The sequence below is a fragment of the Anguilla rostrata genome, chromosome 4 (genome assembly GCF_018555375.3).
Source record: "Anguilla rostrata isolate EN2019 chromosome 4, ASM1855537v3, whole genome shotgun sequence".
NCBI classification, from domain to species: domain Eukaryota; kingdom Metazoa; phylum Chordata; class Actinopteri; order Anguilliformes; family Anguillidae; genus Anguilla; species Anguilla rostrata.
This window is the reverse complement of record NC_057936.1, coordinates 24233263-24253507: the sequence shown is the minus strand read 5'-3', so window position 1 is coordinate 24253507 and position 20245 is coordinate 24233263. Positions and strand designations below refer to the sequence as shown.

The 20245-nt window shown below is 46.7% G+C and overlaps 1 protein-coding gene across 6 annotated transcripts in view; it reads left to right on the top strand.

Annotated features, from left to right (window-relative positions):
• eps15l1a (epidermal growth factor receptor pathway substrate 15-like 1a) overlaps window positions 1-19595 on the top strand; it is a 43952-nt gene extending 24357 nt beyond the window's left edge. For 4 of the 6 annotated variants that reach the window (XM_064331640.1, XM_064331641.1, XM_064331639.1 and 1 more), the window contains 8 exons: window positions 1385-1490; window positions 2285-2335; window positions 3008-3147; window positions 3261-3321; window positions 8027-8109; window positions 9110-9200; window positions 12516-12721; window positions 16911-19595. In XM_064331640.1, coding sequence (XP_064187710.1) covers window positions 1385-1490; window positions 2285-2335; window positions 3008-3147; window positions 3261-3321; window positions 8027-8109; window positions 9110-9200; window positions 12516-12721; window positions 16911-17057 — 885 coding nt within the window. In that variant the 3' untranslated portion in view covers window positions 17058-19595. Of the gene's footprint in view, window positions 1-1384; window positions 1491-2284; window positions 2336-3007; window positions 3148-3260; window positions 3322-8026; window positions 8110-8781; window positions 8851-9109; window positions 9201-12515; window positions 12722-16910 lie in introns of those variants that run through there. The other 2 variants (XR_010329498.1, XM_064331642.1) reach the window with 2 other exon arrangements.
• The last annotated feature ends 650 nt before the right edge of the window (window positions 19596-20245 follow it).

Below are 20245 nucleotides of genomic sequence, written 5' to 3'. Positions count from 1 at the left end.
AACGTATTTAAAAAAATGTAATCTGTAAGACGCACTGGATAAGAGCTGCCAGGTAAATGTTGAAATATGACTATAAATATTCATCCCAAATTCCTTTCTCATATGTAATGAACAGAGGTTTGAGTCAAACTGAAAGCTGAAGAACATACCATCCTCCTGTAAGCCTGAAGGTGTTTATAGCACCCCTGCAAGACATCTGCCATTTGGGAATTCCTCTGTTTGTTGTCATGGAGTGAAATTTATTACTGGTAGATTGCAGAGTGAAATACACAGGCTGATTTCAAGGCCAACACCTGGAGGAGACCCTCAGATTAATCAAACGAAAAGGAGTCAAATTAGAAGTGTTGATTTAATGGCCAATACTCTGAATTAAGAGGAAAGGAGGAAGGCAGCAGAGCTTACCAAGGGGTTTGGAAATGTTCTGCTTTGTTCTGCTTTGTAGCCTAAGGGATTTCAAGAAATGCAGATTAAGCAACGAGCGAATCACGAAGACGGAGATTGTGACCATATGAAAGACCTCGACTTTTACTTCCCTGAAAACGTGTAAAGGGTTGGAAGTGCAGCGCGTGCAGGTTTCGGTATTTCGATCTTGGGTTGCGGTCGTGCCCTACTTGGCTCGTGGCTAATTGAGCTGTGGGGCTCAGATGTGCTTGGGTGCTGTTATTTTAGCAGGCCGCCCCCGTGTTATTCCACGTGCTGCCGTACCTGAGCGGGGCGAGGGGGACCGTCTCGCGGGGCCCTGTCACGCTCCTTAATTCTTCACAGAACTCCGTGTCACGGCAAAACGGGGTCAGGCGACGGACCCCGAGCCGAAAGGAGGCGTCGGTTATTAAAACATAACACGCGGCGTTTTTCTTAGAAAGAGCCGTTGCCTGCCGTGTGGCACGGGGGGGTGGGGAGGGGTGGGGGGGGAAACCCAACACCTCACGGGACACGAGGCGGGCTTTCCTGCGGACCGGGGGTTCATTAGGAACAGCTGAGTGCCGCTGGGACCCCGGCCTGCAGGAGCGCAGATGGCGTTATGGAGGATGTGGGCTGCCCCGCGCGCGCTATTAAAACGAAACGTAAGCCTCGCGGCACGCTAGCCTCGCGGCGCTGGCGCTGCTCCGGTCTGAATGGCGGGCTTCCTTCTGGGGGTTCGCTCTTTCGGGCCGAGCTCGCATTCCTCCGCGTCAGCTCGAGCTGGCGGGCACTGAAATCAGCAGAATTTCTTTTTTTAAAGAGAAAGCATTTATGGAAAGTAAAATAAATCAAGGCGCAGGCTGTCAAAGCCCACGTCTGACTCAATGAGAAGTGAAAGACAGGCAGTTGGGTGCAGTTAATGAGGTACTTGCTGACGCAGACGAGACTGACTACTGGAAACCCGCCCCCCCCCCCCCCTCAGGAGGACCCCTTCAAGGCGAAGACGCCCGTGTTTAACAGCACCCCGCAGGACCTGCACACTGACCCCTTCCACTCCGAAGACCCCTTCAAGACAGACCCCTTCAAAGGTACGCATCCTTCCCCTTAATGGCCGACCTCAGCAGAGGCCTCTGCGCCCCCCCCCCCCTCAAACTCTGCTCAAGTTCACAGTTTAACACCGTTCAACTTCATTACGTCTATGCCTGCAGTCGCTGCTGCGTCGTTCCTAGGTTAACCCTAGGCGAGGATGCAGAATGAATGGCACTCATACAGACTCTTCCACGTTGCCAGCGCGTGCACGGCTGCTGCACCTAACTGTAACTCAGGGGGAAACTGCAGAGTCGGGCGATGGTGCGAGGGCTTGTTTTAGTTCCTCATTCATCATCCACGGTGAGCTTGTGAATGTCACATGACCATACACCCGCAATCACTCTTCCAGGACAGACCCACTTTTTCTGAACCTGTTTTGTACGCTAAACCTGTGTGCACGTGTGCCGTGGCGGTGCTGTGGGTGTTAAAACCACATTTGACTCTAGGGTACGTGTGCTTTTGTGGAGGTTCTGATCTGCTGGTGGCTTCTCCCACACAACTTTCTCACGCCCCGACCCTTAACTTCCCCACCTGTCACTAGCCATGGCAGTAGGAACATTTGGCTCCACACACACACACGCGCACACACACATCACTGGGGACTGCTGAATGTATGCTTGTTGCTGTACGTTGCATTGAAACGGGTCAGGACCTTGTGACTTCTCTGAATTGTGCTTGTTCTTGGTGAGCACGCGCTGGGTACCTGCAGTGTCTGCAGGAGATCTGTTTTCACTGATGTCTTTTCCTCCCCCGCCTCCTCCTCCCCCCCCGCCCTTGTCCTCTTCCTGTCTAGGTGACCCTTTCCAGAACGATCCTTTCACGAAGCAGCCGCCTACCACCGCAGGTACTCGAAGCCAGCCGTTACTTTCAAAGCCCCGTTTAAGACGCAGTGGAAGTTTAAACTGCGAGTGGCTAGCACCGATCATTATTTAAATGTGAGTGCTTAAATAGTCAGCCCAGCTGTTTCAGTTTGGATCTGTGCGATTCGCATGCCACACTGAGCCCCGCGATCTCAGTGATGAGGTTCAGTGCAGCTTGTGCCCAGGAGCTTGACTGCTCTCAGCTGTGTTGTGTGACTATCTGTTTCCTGGACTTTGAACAGTGAACCGTGGCTGTTTCGCATGTGAGAGCTCAGCAGCTGTTTCAGAAGCAGGCGCTTGAATCGTACCTGTAGAAATTAAAACGTGTCAAGTCTAATGGCCCAAGGAAATATCTGCGATACTTTGAACCCCAGCTCCTCATTGACTGCCACATTGTAGTCTGTGTGTATCATCAGGCGTGTAGAAGCTGAGAATGTTCCGGAAATTACTGGTATTTTATGTTGAGGCATTAAAAGAGCATCGGGCTTCCCCCTGAATCGCGCTGAGGTGGAGGCTGTCCTCGAAAGTGTGCGATCATGGATTGACAGTTTACAGAAGCCCTCGCTGGGTGCTGAAGTGGGTGGGGCACTTGACGGGGTCCTGTGTGGGACGAGGTGGCGCCTCTGCCAGACATTTTACTCCCCTCTCTTCCCCAGACCCTTTTGGTGGAGACCCTTTCAAGGAGAGTGACCCGTTCAGGACGTCGTCCTCGGAAGACTTCTTCAAAAAGACGGGCAAGGCCGATCCCTTCACATCCCCGGACCTCTTCAATAAGAGCGCCACGCTCCCCTCCAAGGTGACGCAGGAGCGCTGCGAGCCCCGCTAGCCTCTCGGGTTTGAGTGTGCACTCTGACTGGCGCACTCTTCTGGCCCTGCGTTTGTGACCCCATCTCTTTCTCTCTCTTTCAGCCCAGCCACTTTAGCGGCAGCGAACCCTTCACCTCCACCAGCCCGAAGCCAAAAGGCCCAGGTACGCTAAACGATAGGAGCCGTGCAGGTATGCTCAAGGCTAGGAGCCGGGCAGGTACGCTCAGGCTAGGAGCCGGGCAGGTACGCTCAGGCTAGGAGCCGCGCGGGTATGCTAATGGATAGGAGCCACGCAGGTACGCTCAGGCTAGGAGCCGCGCAGGTACGCTAAACGATAGGAGCCGTGCAGGTATGCTCAAGGCTAGGAGCCGGGCAGGTACGCTCAGGCTAGGAGCCACGCAGGTACGCTCAGGCTAGGAGCCGCGCAGGTACGCTAAACGATAGGAGCCGTGCAGGTATGCTCAAGGCTAGGAGCCGCGCAGGTATGCTCAAGGCTAGGAGCCACGCGGGTATGCTAATGGATAAGAGCCGCGCGGGTACGCTAAAGGCTAGGAGTCGCGCTGATGCGCTCTGACTAGGAGCCACGCAGGTACGCTAAAGGCTAGGAGCCACGCAGGTACGCTCAGGCTGCGCACGTCGCCCCCAGCCAGGGGTCCGTGTACACGCTCGGTGGCCCGTTACGTTCATGTTATTTCCAGGGCTGCGCAATAAATCAAATTGCAGTTTTCTTAAAAGCGTAATAAGAATAACCGCCGCCATGTGGTGTGCAGGTGATCTTTTGTCTTTCCTTTTCCCTGATGCGGTAGTGAACGACCAAACGTCAGAGGCCATGCAAAATGCTACCGTGAAGAAACATTACTGATATCTATTGGGTGCTAAGACCTTGCAGCTTCTATATGATTGAAGAAAGTCACATGATCACATAGAAGCTGTACAGCCTTGCTGCTGATTTGCTGTCTTATGAATACCCAACAGATATCAGTGATTTTTTTTTTCTCCCCGGAAGCATTTCACAGGGCCTCTGCTGTTTGGTTGTTTACTACAGGGTTCGTACGGTCATGAAAAACCTGGAAAAGTCATTGAAATTTAAAATGCAATTTCCAGGCCCTGGAAAAGTTATGGAAAATAATATTTTTTGAAAAGTAATGGAAATATAGCTAAAGTTGCATCAAATATAATTACTAATTAATCCAATCATAAAAATAGTATGTATAGTAATAAAACGTAAATTGGCACGTAACCTTCGCGGTATTTTGGTGGTGTGAGAAGTTAATTCGGTCCGGCTCAGTCTGTTTACAGGCACGCCTCTGCTGATGTAGCAGTTAGTAAACGTAGGCCCTACTGTGCCGACAATATGCCAGGGAAGTGCAGCTTCAGTAATGTATCAGGGCTCGAAATTAACTTTTTTACTTGTTAGCACTGGTGCTCCCAACTTCAAAAACTTAGGAACACCCACCGAAATGTAAGGAGCACCAACAATATATGCAATAGATTTTTTATTAATAAAAAACAACAATATAACAGTACGGTTTACAAGTAACAGTTAAACTGTCACGCATAAAATGTGTCGACTCTTCACTCTTCATGGAATTGCGTGTTATGCATTCAAACGACAAAGCGCTTCTCGTCACATTAATACCGCTAATTAAATCAACCGCCAGTAAACTGCAGCGGAGAAATTAGCTGTTCCAACCGGGTCGCTACACAAAACGTCCGCTTCAACTTTTCAGCTTTCGATAACGCTAATAAATTGAACATAAACTTCAGGTAACATTAGTTAACGCGTTAACTCTCTGTGTCGCGTGACAGTGGAGTGCAGCGAAAGGGAGTGATTGAAGGCTAATATTAACCAATTTAAAATCAGCATTAAAGGTAAGAATGTCAAGCTCGCGATTGGTTAGGAGGGTCACCGTCAGCTCACAAGGGACATTCTGAGTGTACTAAATAGCGAATGTACAGAGAAAGAGACGTTCGCCTGGAAAAATAAAAAGAAAAAGAAAAAAAAGGTCGCACCAGAACAATTATTTGCACTCGCACAAATGCTCCCAATTATATTTCGAGATCGCACAGATTAAATTTCGGGAGCATATGCGACCAAAATGGTCGCAATTTCGAGCCCTGTTTGAGACATTGACAAAAATGTTAAACTATTCGAATTAAAATATGAGAGAATTTATCTAAGTGTGTCTGTCTGGTGTTTATTTGTTTTTGAGAGGCACCATATGTTTCAGATGCAGACCTAATTTTACTTAGTGTTATTTATTTATTTATTGACCTTTCAGCATTATTACAGGTTCATAAAGACAGTTGTCATTAAAAACACTGAATTATTTTGCTGTTACAATAAAACATCAATACTAAGTAGACAAAATTTTTTAAATATAGCAATTATCTAAGCTGAGATCTAATCTCGTATCCTAAATTTAAATTAAAAATCCGCTGTCATTTAGGAGTCTGCACATATAGGGGATTGGTGATCTCCTGTATCTCTCAGTTCGACATCTTGGGATGGCCAGTTGGTTTGAATTCCTTGTCTGACGACCTGTGAGCTCCTCCCTGAGGGGGGGGGGGGGGGGTAGCCAGTCACTGAAGTTGGACTTTAGCAGCTTTCTGGCAAAGCCAAGACACAGTTGAGTGCGTCTCTCTGATAGAGTGAACAATCCGAGAGTGCAGAGAGCCTCTGGGTACCCTGAGTACCTCTGGCCAAGTATGATTTAACAAGCCCGTTTCTGCGTGCTTTCCAGCCTTTTAGCCTGGTCTGTAGTCAGGGAACTGTGCCAGACGGGGCATACTCCAGCACCGGGCGTACGTAGCCTGTGTAGATGGAAACCAGTTCTGGGTCTCGGACACCAAATTTCTTCAGGCGACGCAGAGCAAAAAGCTTCCTGTTCGCTGAGGTCAGCATGTGGTCCACCTGACTGTCCCAACGCAAATTACTCTGGATGGTGACCCCCAGAACCTTGACAGTGTCACAGACTTCCAGGATGTTCTGGTCAATGGAGAGAGTCGGCAGGGCGGGTGGATGCCTCATGTGGGTGACATTTCTTTGGGTTGAGTTTCATTTTGTGCTCCTCTACCCAGATATCAAGACCATTCAGGGTCTGTTGGAGGGTACAGGGTAGTTGGAGCTGTTACAATAAATAATTTTAAATCGTCCTGCTGAGATAAAGTCATTTGTTTTAGTCATGGAAATTCAGTTAAAGGTTGTGGAGAATTCATGGAAAAGTCATTGAAAATCATTGGTGAAAAAGTGTATGAACCCTGTTACTACCGCATCAGGTACGATTAAAGAGAAAAAAAGACAAAGATCACCTGTGTGCCCCATGGGGGCGGGTATTCTTATTACGCTTTAAAAACCGTGATTGGATATGCAGCCCTAGTTATTGCCCTGCTGAAGCTGGCTCTCAACCCGGTGCCCTCGTGGGGAGGCGTGGCTTAGCCCGGCCCCTCCCCCGCGGTGCGGACGCGGACTGTTTTTACGGTCACTCCTCCAGGGCCCGGTGTTTCCGTGGCGCGGGTCGAGGAGGTGTGAGAAGCAGAGATGGTGAGAAGCTGTGAGAAGCTGTGAGGAGGGTTCCCATGTGTGTGAGCTCTGCTCTCAGCTGCCTCTCAGGAACTTTCACATGTCAGCGTGAGAAAGTGAGAAGTCCCTGTCCCTTCTCTGAACAGAAGTGAATGCACTGTGGGTGTGTGTGTGTATGTCTGTGTGTGTTCACAGGGTTCGATTTGAATATCATTTTGTTACAAAAACCACATCAAAGGAATTTCTGTATAAAACACAATGATTCTTTAAATTAAAATGAGTTGACGTACATTAAAATAAAATTTTGTTCTTGAAACCATTATTAAAGAAATTTCTGTGGAACACAAAACACAAAAAAATTTTTTTAATAAAGTACATTAAAAAGTAAATTCCTCAAGACCTTCAGGAGTTGCATGCATCTCGGAAAATGACTATTTTTAATGACTAGTTTTTTATTTTTTAAATGGGTGAAATTATTATTTTTTGAGAAACTAGAACAGAACTTTTTTGGTTTTGGCTTAATGTTTTTATAAGGTTTGTAAATTCTATATTTAGATGGCTTCTTACGTAGGTAACTACGTGCCGTCTATAAATAGGCACAGTGAAAACAAGCACTGCATTGTGGCCAAGCGAACTCAGAGATGGCCGCCCGTGGATGCAGTACCTGAAATACACCCTGAGCAATGGAATCTTTTAGTCAGTGGAGCTATTCTCAATCGCGTGTTTATTCTCCAGTATTACGCTGGAATACTTGCGTTTTTTCCAGGAAATTGCTTCGCTACGTAAGAAACAGAGCGCTCCATGCAATGCTGAAATCCCTGTCCTTGCCTGAACAGTAGGTTCGCTGTGAAGGTTAGCTTCAGGAGTTGAGCCTTGGGCTAACTTTTTTATTACTTGAATGACAGCTGAGTGTAAATGTGTGAGCCACACTACGCAGAAGGCTTTATAAATGGACTGCTTGATGGCTACATTCTTCACAATCATACTTTGTTACGGTCATTGATCTCCCCACGCCCCCAAAGTGATGTCACATAAGCTAGTGTGTGTGAACACATTTTTGCAAAGAGCAGTTCTCCAGTGGAGGGATTCTGAAGCTAAAGGTCTTTCAAGCATTTAATTGGCTAATCAGTTGCACACAAACATTTTATGTTAGACCACAAAAGCCCTGTGCTTTCTGGGAGCCTGTGAAGTCATGGAAACCGGGATACGGGATAGTCAGGCCACACGCTTCTCATAGTACCTCCATTCTTTGGAAGGCAAGAACAGCTCGGTATTGAGTTGGCGTGTTGTTTTAACAAGGCCGTGGTTGGTTTCCATGACCATGTCATGCTGGGCTGTTTTGCAGATCTCTTCGGAACACTAGACCCTTTCGGAAGCAGCTCCTTTGGCAGCAACAGCGGATTTGCGGATTTCAGCCAAATGTCAAAGGTAAGATTCCACCCCCACCCCGCTAGGTAAAAACAAAACGAGGCATTTCACCTGTGGAAAAAACGCATCACACCGGAGTGCTTTACAGCAACCAGGTGCCCGTATGCTCTGAAAGAGGCACCATGCAGCTGACCTGCTCAGCCCTTCCGGGTAGAGCAGTGTAGCGTGGTACTTGGGGAACTCGACTTATAATCAGGAGATTTCAGGTTCATGTCTTTCACAGGGTGCTACTTTTGTCATCTCAGACAAGAAAGTTGTTCCAGACCCAGCTGTGTAAATGAGCACTGAGCGAAGTGCACGCTACACAATAGGGGCCCTACTTAGCAAGGAAGCCACACCCATTTCACTATTGCGCTTTTGTATTATTCAAAGGATTTCCCTTTGGGTACTCCTGAGGTGCTTGTGTTGGTTTCTCGGGTTACGGCTGCTTTAGTTCTTACCCAAAATACACCAGTTGGATACAGGCTACCAGTTTTGTCAGTTAGAAATGTGTATCCTGTCATTAGCATTCCTTTTGGCAGTAGCTCTCCTGTAGTACTGTGTAGCCTATAGTGTAGTGTCGTACAGAGGAGGTGCGGGTGGGGCAGCAGCGGTTCGAGAGACACTTAGAAAAGCCTAATTCTGGGCCATGATAACTTGCTGACTTGTTAAAAGCAAGCTCTCCCTCCTCAGTGTGGACAGTGCTGGATTCCTACAGACGAATGAAAGGCTTGGGAACCTTACGTACCAGTCAGTTTATGGGTTCGTAGGCTTTTTGAAATGTGTTTTGCATGTACCAGGGTGAGGGCACTTTTTCTCACACTTTGGTTGTGTGGAGGTTCCCATCTCAGCACTGAGGATTTTTCACCTTTCATCTTGCCTGCGGTACTGGTGGTAACCCTCGACCCCAGAGCCCCGCCCGAGTTCGAGCGGCGGTGTGAAAGTCGCCGCGGCGACGACGACACCGTGGCGGTTCCGTCCCTCTCATGTGGTCTGTCCGTGCCGCCTCTTGTGTGAACAGGGCTTTCCCGAGGACCCCTTCAACCGAAAGCAGGACACGCCGGCCCTGCCGCCCAAGAAGAGCGTCCCGCCCCGACCCAAACCTCCCAGCGGTAAGCGCCGTCCCGTGAGAACCCCGCCTCGCCTCCCAAGCGCCCTTCCCAGGAGGTGCCATTTGCGTCCATCGCCCAAATACGCCATTAGAGTTTCTGTACATCAGCTAGTTTTGTGTGTGTGTGTGTGTGTGTGTGTGCGTGCGCGCGCGCGTGCATGCGTGTGTGTGTGTATGCGTCTGTGTTTTGAAAAAGATATTTTGTGTGATGGCGAGTAGGCATATTTCCGATCTCTTTACTGTGTGCTCAAACTCAAATACACATGCTTTGCTTTCAACATATTTTTGAGGACCTTGTTTTTGTGTGTATGTCAGTATGCATATTGTTCCTTAATTACAGCACATGATTTCTGAAAAACCATGTCTGACTAATCATAGTAGATTCTTCGCCAGACATTGTCATTTTCATGCGGTGCTCTGGCCGCATTTTCTCATCCCTGTAAATTGCAGCGTACACTGAAGTAGTATTTGCACTCTAGTAGTATGGCTCTGTGTAAACTGTGTCACATTTGTATTGTGTTTGTAGCGAAACGGCGAGGGCGGCAGAGTAAGTCCAGCTCCTCGGCCCTGCTGTGAGCTGGGAGTGAGCCGCTGGGTTCTAACATGGCGGCACGGCAGTGTCTTCACGCGGCTTCCGTGCACGGGCGCCGGTGTGAAGCAGCACCTTGCCTGAGGGCCTGTATGCGCACGCAGTGCACGGCAGATGCCGGCGGCGCACGCAGTGCGCGGCAGCAGCTGCTTAACCCTCCTTTTCTTGCCCTGCTGCCAGTAAAAGGGCGTGGAGGCACATTGTTGCTGCTCTCTGGCCTTCTTTGAAAGCTGTCAACAGGAAAGATGCATGGTTGTAGATAAGGTTGCATCATTTGCTTCAGAATAGTGCGATTTCACTGTGAGAACTTTGGCACGGTCAGCATATCTGCCACACTCACACAGTGTACTGGATTTTCGGTTAGTGCTGAGCCTTCAGTGCACTTTCTGACTTGAGTACACAGTACAGTTGTTTCAGTTGGACAGCTCTAGAGCTCTTACCATTTTAATACGTTTAATACGGAAATGGCTCAAAGTTCAACTTGTTTGCGGGTGGGGAAGGTGTTTTTGAGTTAGAGCTGCGTTGTGGCTGCATGAGAGCACTTTGCTAAAGTGTAACGGAGTTGCAGCCTGCAGTTCTTTGAGATGGTTTCGTTTTTCACATTATATGGATCTTAAAACCTGGCATGATTAATTTAAAGCAGACTAATGCGAATTAAACGAAAGCACACTTCAGTACCATAGCCCTTGATCACAAAAAGGAGATAGGAATGTTCTTAACTGAACCTTCTAATGCTGGTGTAACAATCACTACTGGTGATTGAAAGCTGTGGAGTTCTAGAACAGTGACTTAGAATTTTGGAGAGAAAAAAAACCTGCTCTTCAAAGTGAGAGGGAGGTGAAAGCCACATAGGGACCCTGAGCAGAGCTGTGCCTGCAGGGGCCTCTGCGCTCTGTCAGCGGGGAGCGCAGCGGTGGCGGTTTCCCTGATGACGGTCAGCGCTGGGGACCCGGGGCAGGAAGCCGCGCGCGTGCTGAATTGAGGGCAGCGGGAAGGCAGAGATGCTCCGCGCTTCTCTTCTCCTCCCGGGGATGCTGGTGCCCCCCCCCCCCCCCCCCGCCCCTCCCCACTTCCTGTGGCACGCAGCGCGGTTTCTCTCTGCACTTCTCTTGACTCTCTGTTCGCTCTCTTCACCCCGGCGTTGCCCTGGCCACCTTGGTTTGTCAGCCACTGCTTTTCTTTTCTAAACTTTTAACCCTGGGTGCCGGAGGAGCGAGCGCAGAAAAACAGGAAGGCAGGTTTTTTTCGGAGAAGAGGCAGAGCTGCGCGCGGGCGTGGGGCACATGCACGCCCGTGGGGCGGTTGGTCAGCCGCGCAGCGCCACGCTGACGCGGGCAGGCCGCTCGCTGCGACCTCGCGGCACCGCTGGCCATTCTGCGCCGCTTCCCCAGTTAGCGCACACAAGCGAGCAGCGCTGTTTGAGTCATGGAAACTCGAACCACCTGCCAGCACGGAACATTGGCAGCACCGGGCTCAAGTATTCCCTCTGCGTTCCTTAATGCAGGCAGGAAAGAATAAAGCGTGCCCATTGTGCCCCTAAATAATCTAACGGCGAGGGCTTTGTTTTCCCTGCGCGATGGAGGTTATTTAAATGGGGTAGATGCGTTTGGCCGATAATCTAGGCTTCTCATCAGCTCTTTCCTCCTGCTTGCGCATGCTAGATAGAGGATGTGCTTTATGTAGATATTTTGGGCTTGGGTGGAGCCCATGGTTGCGGTGGCCCGCACTGTTTACCCGAAAGAGAGAAACTGATTGCCTCTGCCTGAGCCGCTGGGCTGTGAAACGCTAATCTGGTAAGAGCGTGTATAAATGACAGCCATGCTAGCAGTGCGGTTAGCACCTTATCAACGATAGGCTATCGGTGTGACTTTCCCACGGATACCTAGTGCCATCTCCTTGAAGTCTCTTTAATTTTTTTTCTTTAGAACATAAACATCACTATATTTTAAGATACCTAGGAAACTTATTTTTTTTATTTTCTCTGTGCGGTGCAATCTCCACTCATGGGCTGAAAACACTTCACTGTGGGAAAGATCACTCAGATGAACCCTTGACCTGCTTATAATAACAACAAAACCATCATTTAACCATGAAACACTTGGGGCCTCTCGTTATTAAAGCAAGTTTTCAAAGGCTGCAGTTAGAATGTAATATCAGTCCCCTGATGTGAACGTTACAAACATCTAATGTTTTAAAATGTTCCCCACACCTTACTGTTGCTGGTAAGCCAGACGTGGCTTCCTTGAATGTGGTGTTTGTTGTTTGTTTATTATTCCGTTTTAGCCTATCTTTGTCTTGTGCACCAGGCGGTTTGATTAGGGCGGAGCAGTTTCAGCAAGAGTTGGTTTGCTGGTTGATTTGTTGCATTTCTGGTTTTGGTGCCTCATGGGAGTTGCAAGTGCTCGCTGTGACTTTGAAACCACCGCAAGCCACTCTGACAATGCCGGTCATGACACGGCTCTGTCTTTAGCCAGAGGTTACGGCCTGAGGAAAAGATGATAAAATAAACAAATAAAATTTGACTAGATAGACATATGCAGAAAAAATGTAACAAACTAAACCGATAGCCAGAAAAACTCTGGCTTATATATGTTAAGTATTTAAATTGCCTATCATTGCTTTGTGAAAATAGATTTTTAAACCTTTCCTCTATCGTGTGGAAGCTGGTTTATTCCATTAGCTTTTCTTTGAAAGGGAAATAATTGAGTGTATTTGTGGATTTTGTAGGTAAGAGCACTCCAGTGAACCTGGCTGGGCTGGGCGACTCGGCCAAGCCCAGCGATCCTTTCCAGCCGTTCGGCACAGACACCGGTGACCCCTTCCAGAGCAAAAAGGGATTCGGGGACCCCTTCAGCGGCAAAGACCCCTTCGCCCCTTCCTCCTCAAGTAAAGCCTCTAAAGACTCTTCCTTGGGTTTTGCAGACTTCAGCTCTGTAAGTTGAGTTCAGTGATACTCTCTCTGTCCAGTCCACCCCTTTTTTGCTTTCTGCTTACAGTTAATCGTGACTTTTTTTACTGAGAGACGGACGGCAGATCGCACCACCGGCTTCTGTACCTCTTTGCTGCGCCTCATTCTGGCCACTCCCATGCTCCAGACATTGCTGTTAATGAATTACCCATGATTCCTCTCGACACATTGAGCACACTGAAAAAATAATACAAAAATGTAGCCAAACATCAGCCTGGGCGGACCATTGTTGGGAAGTTCAGCCACATACTTTTTCTTGCTGCCTGTCAGGTAGCTGCTTGTGGTCTGATGAATAGTAGCCTGTTCAGTACAGGAGGGGACCGTTATGAGCTAACAGCTGGTCAAAATGTCGCTTTCAGACCGAGTTCCCAGAGTGTGTCGTTGCCAGGTCCATTACCTGTCGACATTTTAAACCGGATCTTCTTAAAGGGCGACATAAGTGCTCATAAGAACAATGGAAGTGCAGTTTATTACGAGAACACTGCAGAATGACTTTCTGTGATTCCTTTCAGATGTGACTGCATTTTGAAAGGCTCAGTCCAACATCCAGTGCTAGAATTCAATAGCCTGGCTGTAATTGGTGTGTTTAAGATACATTTGCAGTTGTGGAAATAAAAAAGCAATAGTCTTTATCCCCCTATGTTTCGCTCTAAGCTGTAATGTTTAACTAGATCCTAAAGCAGGTTTGGCTCAATCTGGTATTAATTTTTGTTAATGGAAGTTAAGCTAAATTAAGGTCATTTTGCTCCATTGACGGTGCGAGAATGGGATTTGGGCAATCGCTGAAGCATTTTCCAGCAATTAGTGGGTGCTTACGGGACAGTGTCAAACAAGCCTGGCTGCTCCTATGGGCCTCATCTCCAAACCACACGGGCAGCGTCTACCCGCTCATTTTCTGTCACATTTCTCAGGTTCTCAGATTAGCACTGAGGACCTGGTCTGACTCTCTCAAACTGTTAGTGTCAGTTCAGCTGAGTCACTGTGTCTTTTCATTTTTAGAGCTAACGCGACTGTGGGAAAGGGAAACTCAAAAAAAGGGTTTCCCCTTAGTCCCTCGCCAAGCGATGATTTTAAGTATCGTCCCTAGCTGCATAGGTAGCAGCACCTGTCTTCAGAGGCACTGAACCTGGGTGGAAATCCTCTGGCATGTTTGTACAAAGGGAGCGCTAAATTCCCTCCTCTCTCAGCCTGCCCCCCCCCAACCAGCACTGTCTCTGAAGAGCTGGTTTGGGCCACACCTGCTGGATGCAGGCTAAATTGCGTTTAGATTACCGGAAGGATTGAGTTGGGGCTGGGTGGCGGAGGGGGCGGGACTGCTATCTCTGTGGGTTTGGAGAGAGAGCTCAAAGCCGACGGCCTGGCGACTTGTTTACATTGGTAGCAGCAGTATCACTACTCAGCTCTCAGTCCTGGGTTTACAGAGCATGTCATTGGTGTGCGTTCCGGTGTCATTAAAAAGCACAGCCCTTCAAACACCCCCTCCCCCGCTCCTCCTGTCGTGTCCCGTACGGCCGCCCCCCTCCGTTTCCTCTGTCTTGCTCCTGTGGTGTTGGGGATGGTGTGCGGGGCACGGGTCTTGCTTTACTGTTACTGAACTCTGGCTTTAACGCTGGTCAGGAAGGACGGAAGGTTCCACCGACTGTCAATTTGGTCAAAAAAAGATAGAAGACTTTACTGAGGTGGTTCAGTTTCTTTTGGTTTAAAATGTACAGTAATGTACTGAAAACTTTAAAAAAATTAGTGCTTGTTTTAGTTTTACCCTTGAAGACAATTTGAGTAAAGGAAAGCTCTGTTTTATTTTTTTGTTTTAAGCTTTGTATCCCACACTGTTGTGGACTCCTGTCCAAGTCCAGAACTAAGCCCTGTCTTCATCACTCTGCTAGGTTTTATTAACCTTTTTTTTTGTTCACACTTGGAGGGGTGTTGGGTGGATGTGGGCATGGTTTAGATAAATGCTAATTGCTAGTGCATGTATGCAGCCCGTTGGGTTTATTTTTGTTTTTTATCAGAGCTCTCCTTTAACACTAGAATTGAGTTAATATGTACTAATGTTTGGAATTATTTACAAATTTAAAAAAATATTTTTGATTTGTCGCTTAACTGAAAGGGATATCAAGAAGTGTTGATGAGTGTGTGGAAAATGGTGGTCACCAAAACCCTCCTTTTCCTCAAACTTTGGATTGGGTGGAGAAGAGAATAAACACACCGTCATTTATAGAACTCGTACGTGACCGCGTCCTGGCATCGTCTCAGTCTTTACGTGCGCCGACACTGAGCGCCAGGTCTGCTTGTGACAGTGAAGAACGTTCCAGAACCTCCCGGAAGCTCACTCCCGCGTACTCCAGAACGGTTAAGCAAATCCCTCCCATTTAGTGCGGGTGGATCTGTCCTGCATGCACGGTGGACGTGTCTGTGCCCTCTATGTGTGGTGTCCCCCTAGAGACGTGTGGACACCTTGTCTCCACTTCTCCATGTGGCAACATTTTCCATTCATTTCCATTCATGCATGTTACCATATCCTTTCATCACTGTGATTTTGCCCGTTCTGTTTTCCGTTTCATTTGTGACAAAAAGTCACCCTGCTTTGGCCATTTGTTCATTCCTGCGTGTGGTGTATTTATATTATCCTTGATGTTCTCCAGTGTTACATAGCTGATTTGTGGGGGTTCTGGCGATAGTACTTTTTATTTCCTTTTTTTTTGTTTTGGATTATAATTTGTTTTTCTCACAGGAACAGCACACATTAAGGTAAGATTGTTTAATGTTAAAGTCAAATTAAATCCTGCCTTTGTGTGCAAACATGGAGGTCCTATGTACTTTCTTGGCCACTCAGTACACATTGTTCCCCAACTTTCAGACCAAAGCTTTATTTTAACTGTCTGCTGGGATACATCAGACAGGTCCCCTGTTTATGAATGTTTTTTTAAATAAAATGCTCACGCCATGTTTTGGGCACTGTAGCATGTTTATCCTTGCTAAAACTAACTAACTTTGGTACATAGTTCTGATATGGTTGCACCAAGTGTAACGGCTTCACCATTAAATAAATTGCTCTTAATATTGAATGTCTTCAGGGTTGATTTGTCATTATTTGTGGGACAATTTTTAGAAAATGTAAGCAAAATGATGCAAATGATTTTTGTTGGTGTTTCTGTCAGATGAAACGTTCTACTCAATGAGGTCTGATCTCTTGTATGTGTGCTCATAAAATCTATGTCTGATCTATGCTCATGAAATTATGAGCTGCAAATGGGGTCCTTGTTTTTTTTTGTATGCACGTGTGTCAATACCTACTAATTTAACTCTCACTTAAGAGCGTCTAACAAGTTCCTCTTTCTCCTAATTTGTTTTCAATTTCTGTCAAATATTTTAATCAGAAGCAAAGTCAATTTAGCTGTACATGTTTAATATCAAGAGTTTCTATATTATATACAGCTGATTGAAAGTAATTTATTGATTTTATTTTGCCCCTTTCTTTGGGTTTTTTTTGGTGTTTGGTTTTATGTAAACAAGAAAGATAATTTGGATTTGTTTTTACAGTCCTCATAAATGTCCTTTGTCCTTGTTTAAAGTAGGATGTGTAGTGTCATTCCTTATGAAAGTGTAAAATCTCTTCTGCATTCTCTTTAACATTCACACGGGAAATAATTCATTTAAACTTTGGGCTTCCTCAAGCCATTTTTGCCGTCTGTACCAGACAGGATTTAACGCTAGGTCCAAGGTGGCACTTTGTACTTGTGAGATGCCTGCCGAATATAAACGCCATAATAACAATGTGAATATGTGCCGTAGATGTAGTTTATTTAGATCTCCATTAGCTGCTGTTAGAACAGTAGCTACTCTTCCTGGAGTCCACCTAAGCACATTACAAATGCTCTTAGAATTCTTCGTAATGCTGTGGTTCAGGTGGTAGCAAAAAAGAAAGGATGCATTGCACTTATTGAAAGCAGCTGGAGCATCATTAGCCCTAACGCCACCTTTAACTTTACGGTTGTGCCAGCAGGTGCTGTGGGTACTGTGTAGGACAGTGGCACAGTGCTCAGCCTGGCAGGGGGCGGGGTCAGCGTGCTCTGGCAGGGGGGTGTGGACGGGGTGGGGGGTTCTGTGCATTCGCCCGCGGCGGCCTCCGTAAAGCGTGGGTCTCTCTCCCCCAGTTTGGAAATGAGGCACAGCAGCTAGAGTGGGCCAAGCGGGAGAGCGAGAGGGCGGAGAGGGACCGGCTCAAGAGGCTCCGGCAGCAGGAGCAGGAGGACCTGGAGCTGGCCATCGCCCTCAGCAAGGCCGAGATGTCCAACGCGTGACCGCTCCCCCCCCCCCGCCACCGCCGTCGCGGGACTGTTCATATGTATCCATTTTCAAACGAAGCCGCACTCCCCTGTGCCCCCCCCCCCCCCATTTTATTTTATTTCATGTATAGGAGAGAGAGAGGAATCTGTGGTTTGTCAATGAAGTTATTAACTGTACATGCACTGTATAAACTGTACTATAGGGGCTGACTGATGTATTATTTAATGAATTTGTGTGTCAGAAACCAGCGGAGGATGTGTCTACAGGCAGTAGGTGAGGTAGAGAATGCTTTTTCGGGCATGCCGAGGGGCTGAAGGAGAAAAAGAAAAATCTTTGTACGCTTGTTCAGAGCCATCGTCGTGCAGATGAACCGTTTCTGGAGGGTTCTGGAAGGTTGTGTGTGACACGCAGAGTAGCATGTGGTTTCCCACACAGATTCGAGGTACTCCGGTATGTTTAACGAACAAAAGGAAACGGACCTGGGCGAACAGACGATTTTTCGAGCGTTTTAACGTTTTAAAGCTAAACACTGTTTTTCCTTTATTTTAGCTTGAAAATCGTATATTCTTTTTAGAAAGTATCATTTTTTTAATACAGAGGAGAAAGTTTACATTTTTATATATATATTTTCCATGTCAAGTTGGTGGTCCCAGTCTGACAGGCTAACATACTTACGACAAGCACAAGCTGCGGACTCTTATGATTTTGAGTACGTCCCTCAGATGTTACACACTTTGCTCTTAATAATCACATTGAGTAGCTGCATTTGAATATTGAGTTCTAAACGTTTACCGACTGCACTGTAGATCTGTGTTTCCTGTAAACCGTTATCGTTTGAAACTGTTTGCAGATTTATTGAAGGGTTTTTTTTTTTTTTTCCTTTTGTCAAATAACCGCGTGCACCCAGATCCCATTTCATTGGCCAGCTCGATTTGTGCGTCACTCAAAGTTGTAGCGAATGGTACTGCTTCGCACATCGAGGGCTGTGGTTTCCATTCGTGTTGCCATTTAACCTGGGTTGAAACTTTTAATTTTGATGGAAGGTAGAAATTTGCAAAGGTGATTTCCTTTAAAACATTGAAGAGTGAAATTTAGATGTTTGCCCCAGTGTTATGTGTCATGGTTTTTTCCCGCTATACCTTTTCTGATTGTGGCCAGGTAGTATGTTGACCCTAAAAATATATATCTGACCATTGTGTACCCACCCATGCATTTTACATGCTGTTCAAATAAGAAAAGAGAAATATTGCAGCTTTCCTGAGCCATGTGTGATCTAGTGAAATTGTAGATTAAAAAAAATAAAAAAATGTTTTAACACCTGAGTTTCAGAAGGGGGGGGGGGTCTATTTTTTCTCTGATGTATGAATAGCACAGCATAATTTCGGTGTGCTGCTTTGGTGTAATGGTGGCCCACAATCTCTTCCCGCTGTTTTTGGTTACATAACTGGGTTTTTCCGATTGCTGTCAAAACTAAAAGATAATAAATGACATGTGCAGGTACTCCTACCATTCCCCCCCCCCCCCCCCAGCATTTGTACATAGCTACGTTTACCTGTGGTCTGCTCCTCGCCTGTGGCCTGTTGTTAATATCTGCTTGTGGTGTTTTAATCACAAGAGGATGCCTACAGTACCGAACGCCGGCATAGCCCCTCTGTGCTCTCAGTCAGTGAATGCCGTCTACCCAGAGCTGCAGCTATAGATTCACAGGCCCAGGACAAAATACATTGGAAGTCCCCCCCCCCCCCCCCCCCCCCAATGTGTCCTAGTGGCCCCCTCATATCTGCAACCCTGCTTCTGCCCCTCCTGGTCTGACCCTGCCTTAAAGTCTGAAGGGCCCCTGGGTCAGAAAAGGGGGGACCCTACGCTCAGGTGGCACTGTGTCATGTCCCTGTGTTGCCCCTCTCCCGGTTTCAGAACACGGAGAGGCAGTTTGGGTTTCGGTTGTTGCAACACCCCCCCCCCCATAACAAACTGTTATGAGTTTCCTGCAGATATGACTTTTTCCTCTTTCGTTTTTGGTACTTCCATTGTGCAATAGTTGTTTTAAGGTGTATGCGTTGAAGGATAGCTGCAGAACTTAGCGTAGTTACATTTTTTAAATTATAATTTCACTTTTAAACTCCCCCTCCAGCCTCCCACCACCATACATTTTTTAATTTCTTTGACTGTTTACGTTGACGTACGTTGAGAGGTTTATTTCTTCCAAACGCACAATGTTTATCCTTGTTACTTTGTTCTGAGCTTTGTTCAGGGGGTTCGACTGCAGGTGAAATCTGAAGCTTACTGCATTCCTCTCCCCTCTCTCACCTTAGGCCTCCCCTCTAGTCCAGAACAAACAGCAAATAAACGTGTCATACCGCAACGCATAAGGTGTATACAGATTGTGTATATTTTACGTGTTATATTTGTCCTTATAAAAAGTGGGAAATAAAAACAGATGTGTAACTTAACTTTTCAAATGATTATAATAATTAAAAGCTTGGGTTTCTTTAGAATTTTAATCCTCTGTACATGGTTATTGTTTAATATAATAAAAGCAAGGTGACATTTTGGGTTTTCTCATCTGTCTAGTTTGTTACTGTGGAACTCTTCTAGATTTTTGGTGTCCCTTCACTTAGAAATGGCGAGTCTGCAATTGGAGGTTGAAATCCTGTTGTATCACAGCCTAGAAAATGACATGCATCCATGTTTGGCTCTGGAACTGCTTAGTTCTGTTGTACTGATGTGTTGCAGAGCTTGTGGATATAAAGAACAGTGTATGATAAGTCATCATAAAAGGTTTTTTTGGCCTGTTGTTTTCAATATTTCATGCCTTTGTAAAGTGATTATACTGTGAGTGGGTGGACCGTTACTGCTGAGCTAATTTAACTGGTTTCCTGTAGCAGATTGCACAATATGCATGTATCTAGAGTAGATTTTTTTTTATATCCAGAAAGAGACCATTATCATGACAGTTCAAATTATGTGTTACAGTAATCATTTCGCATTGGTCAGCAAAAAAGGCAAAAGCAAAGCGACAAAAATGATTCATTAAATGAAGATACTGTTCACACTGAGGTGAGTAGAAGTTCACATTGACCCTTCATTTAGAGTCCAGCTGCCCACAAACTTGTAAGCACGGTCTTGCCTCAAACAAGACGCGCATTGATCACCACCCATGCGCGACACCAGCCAAAAGACCAGACCAGACCAGACCAGGAAA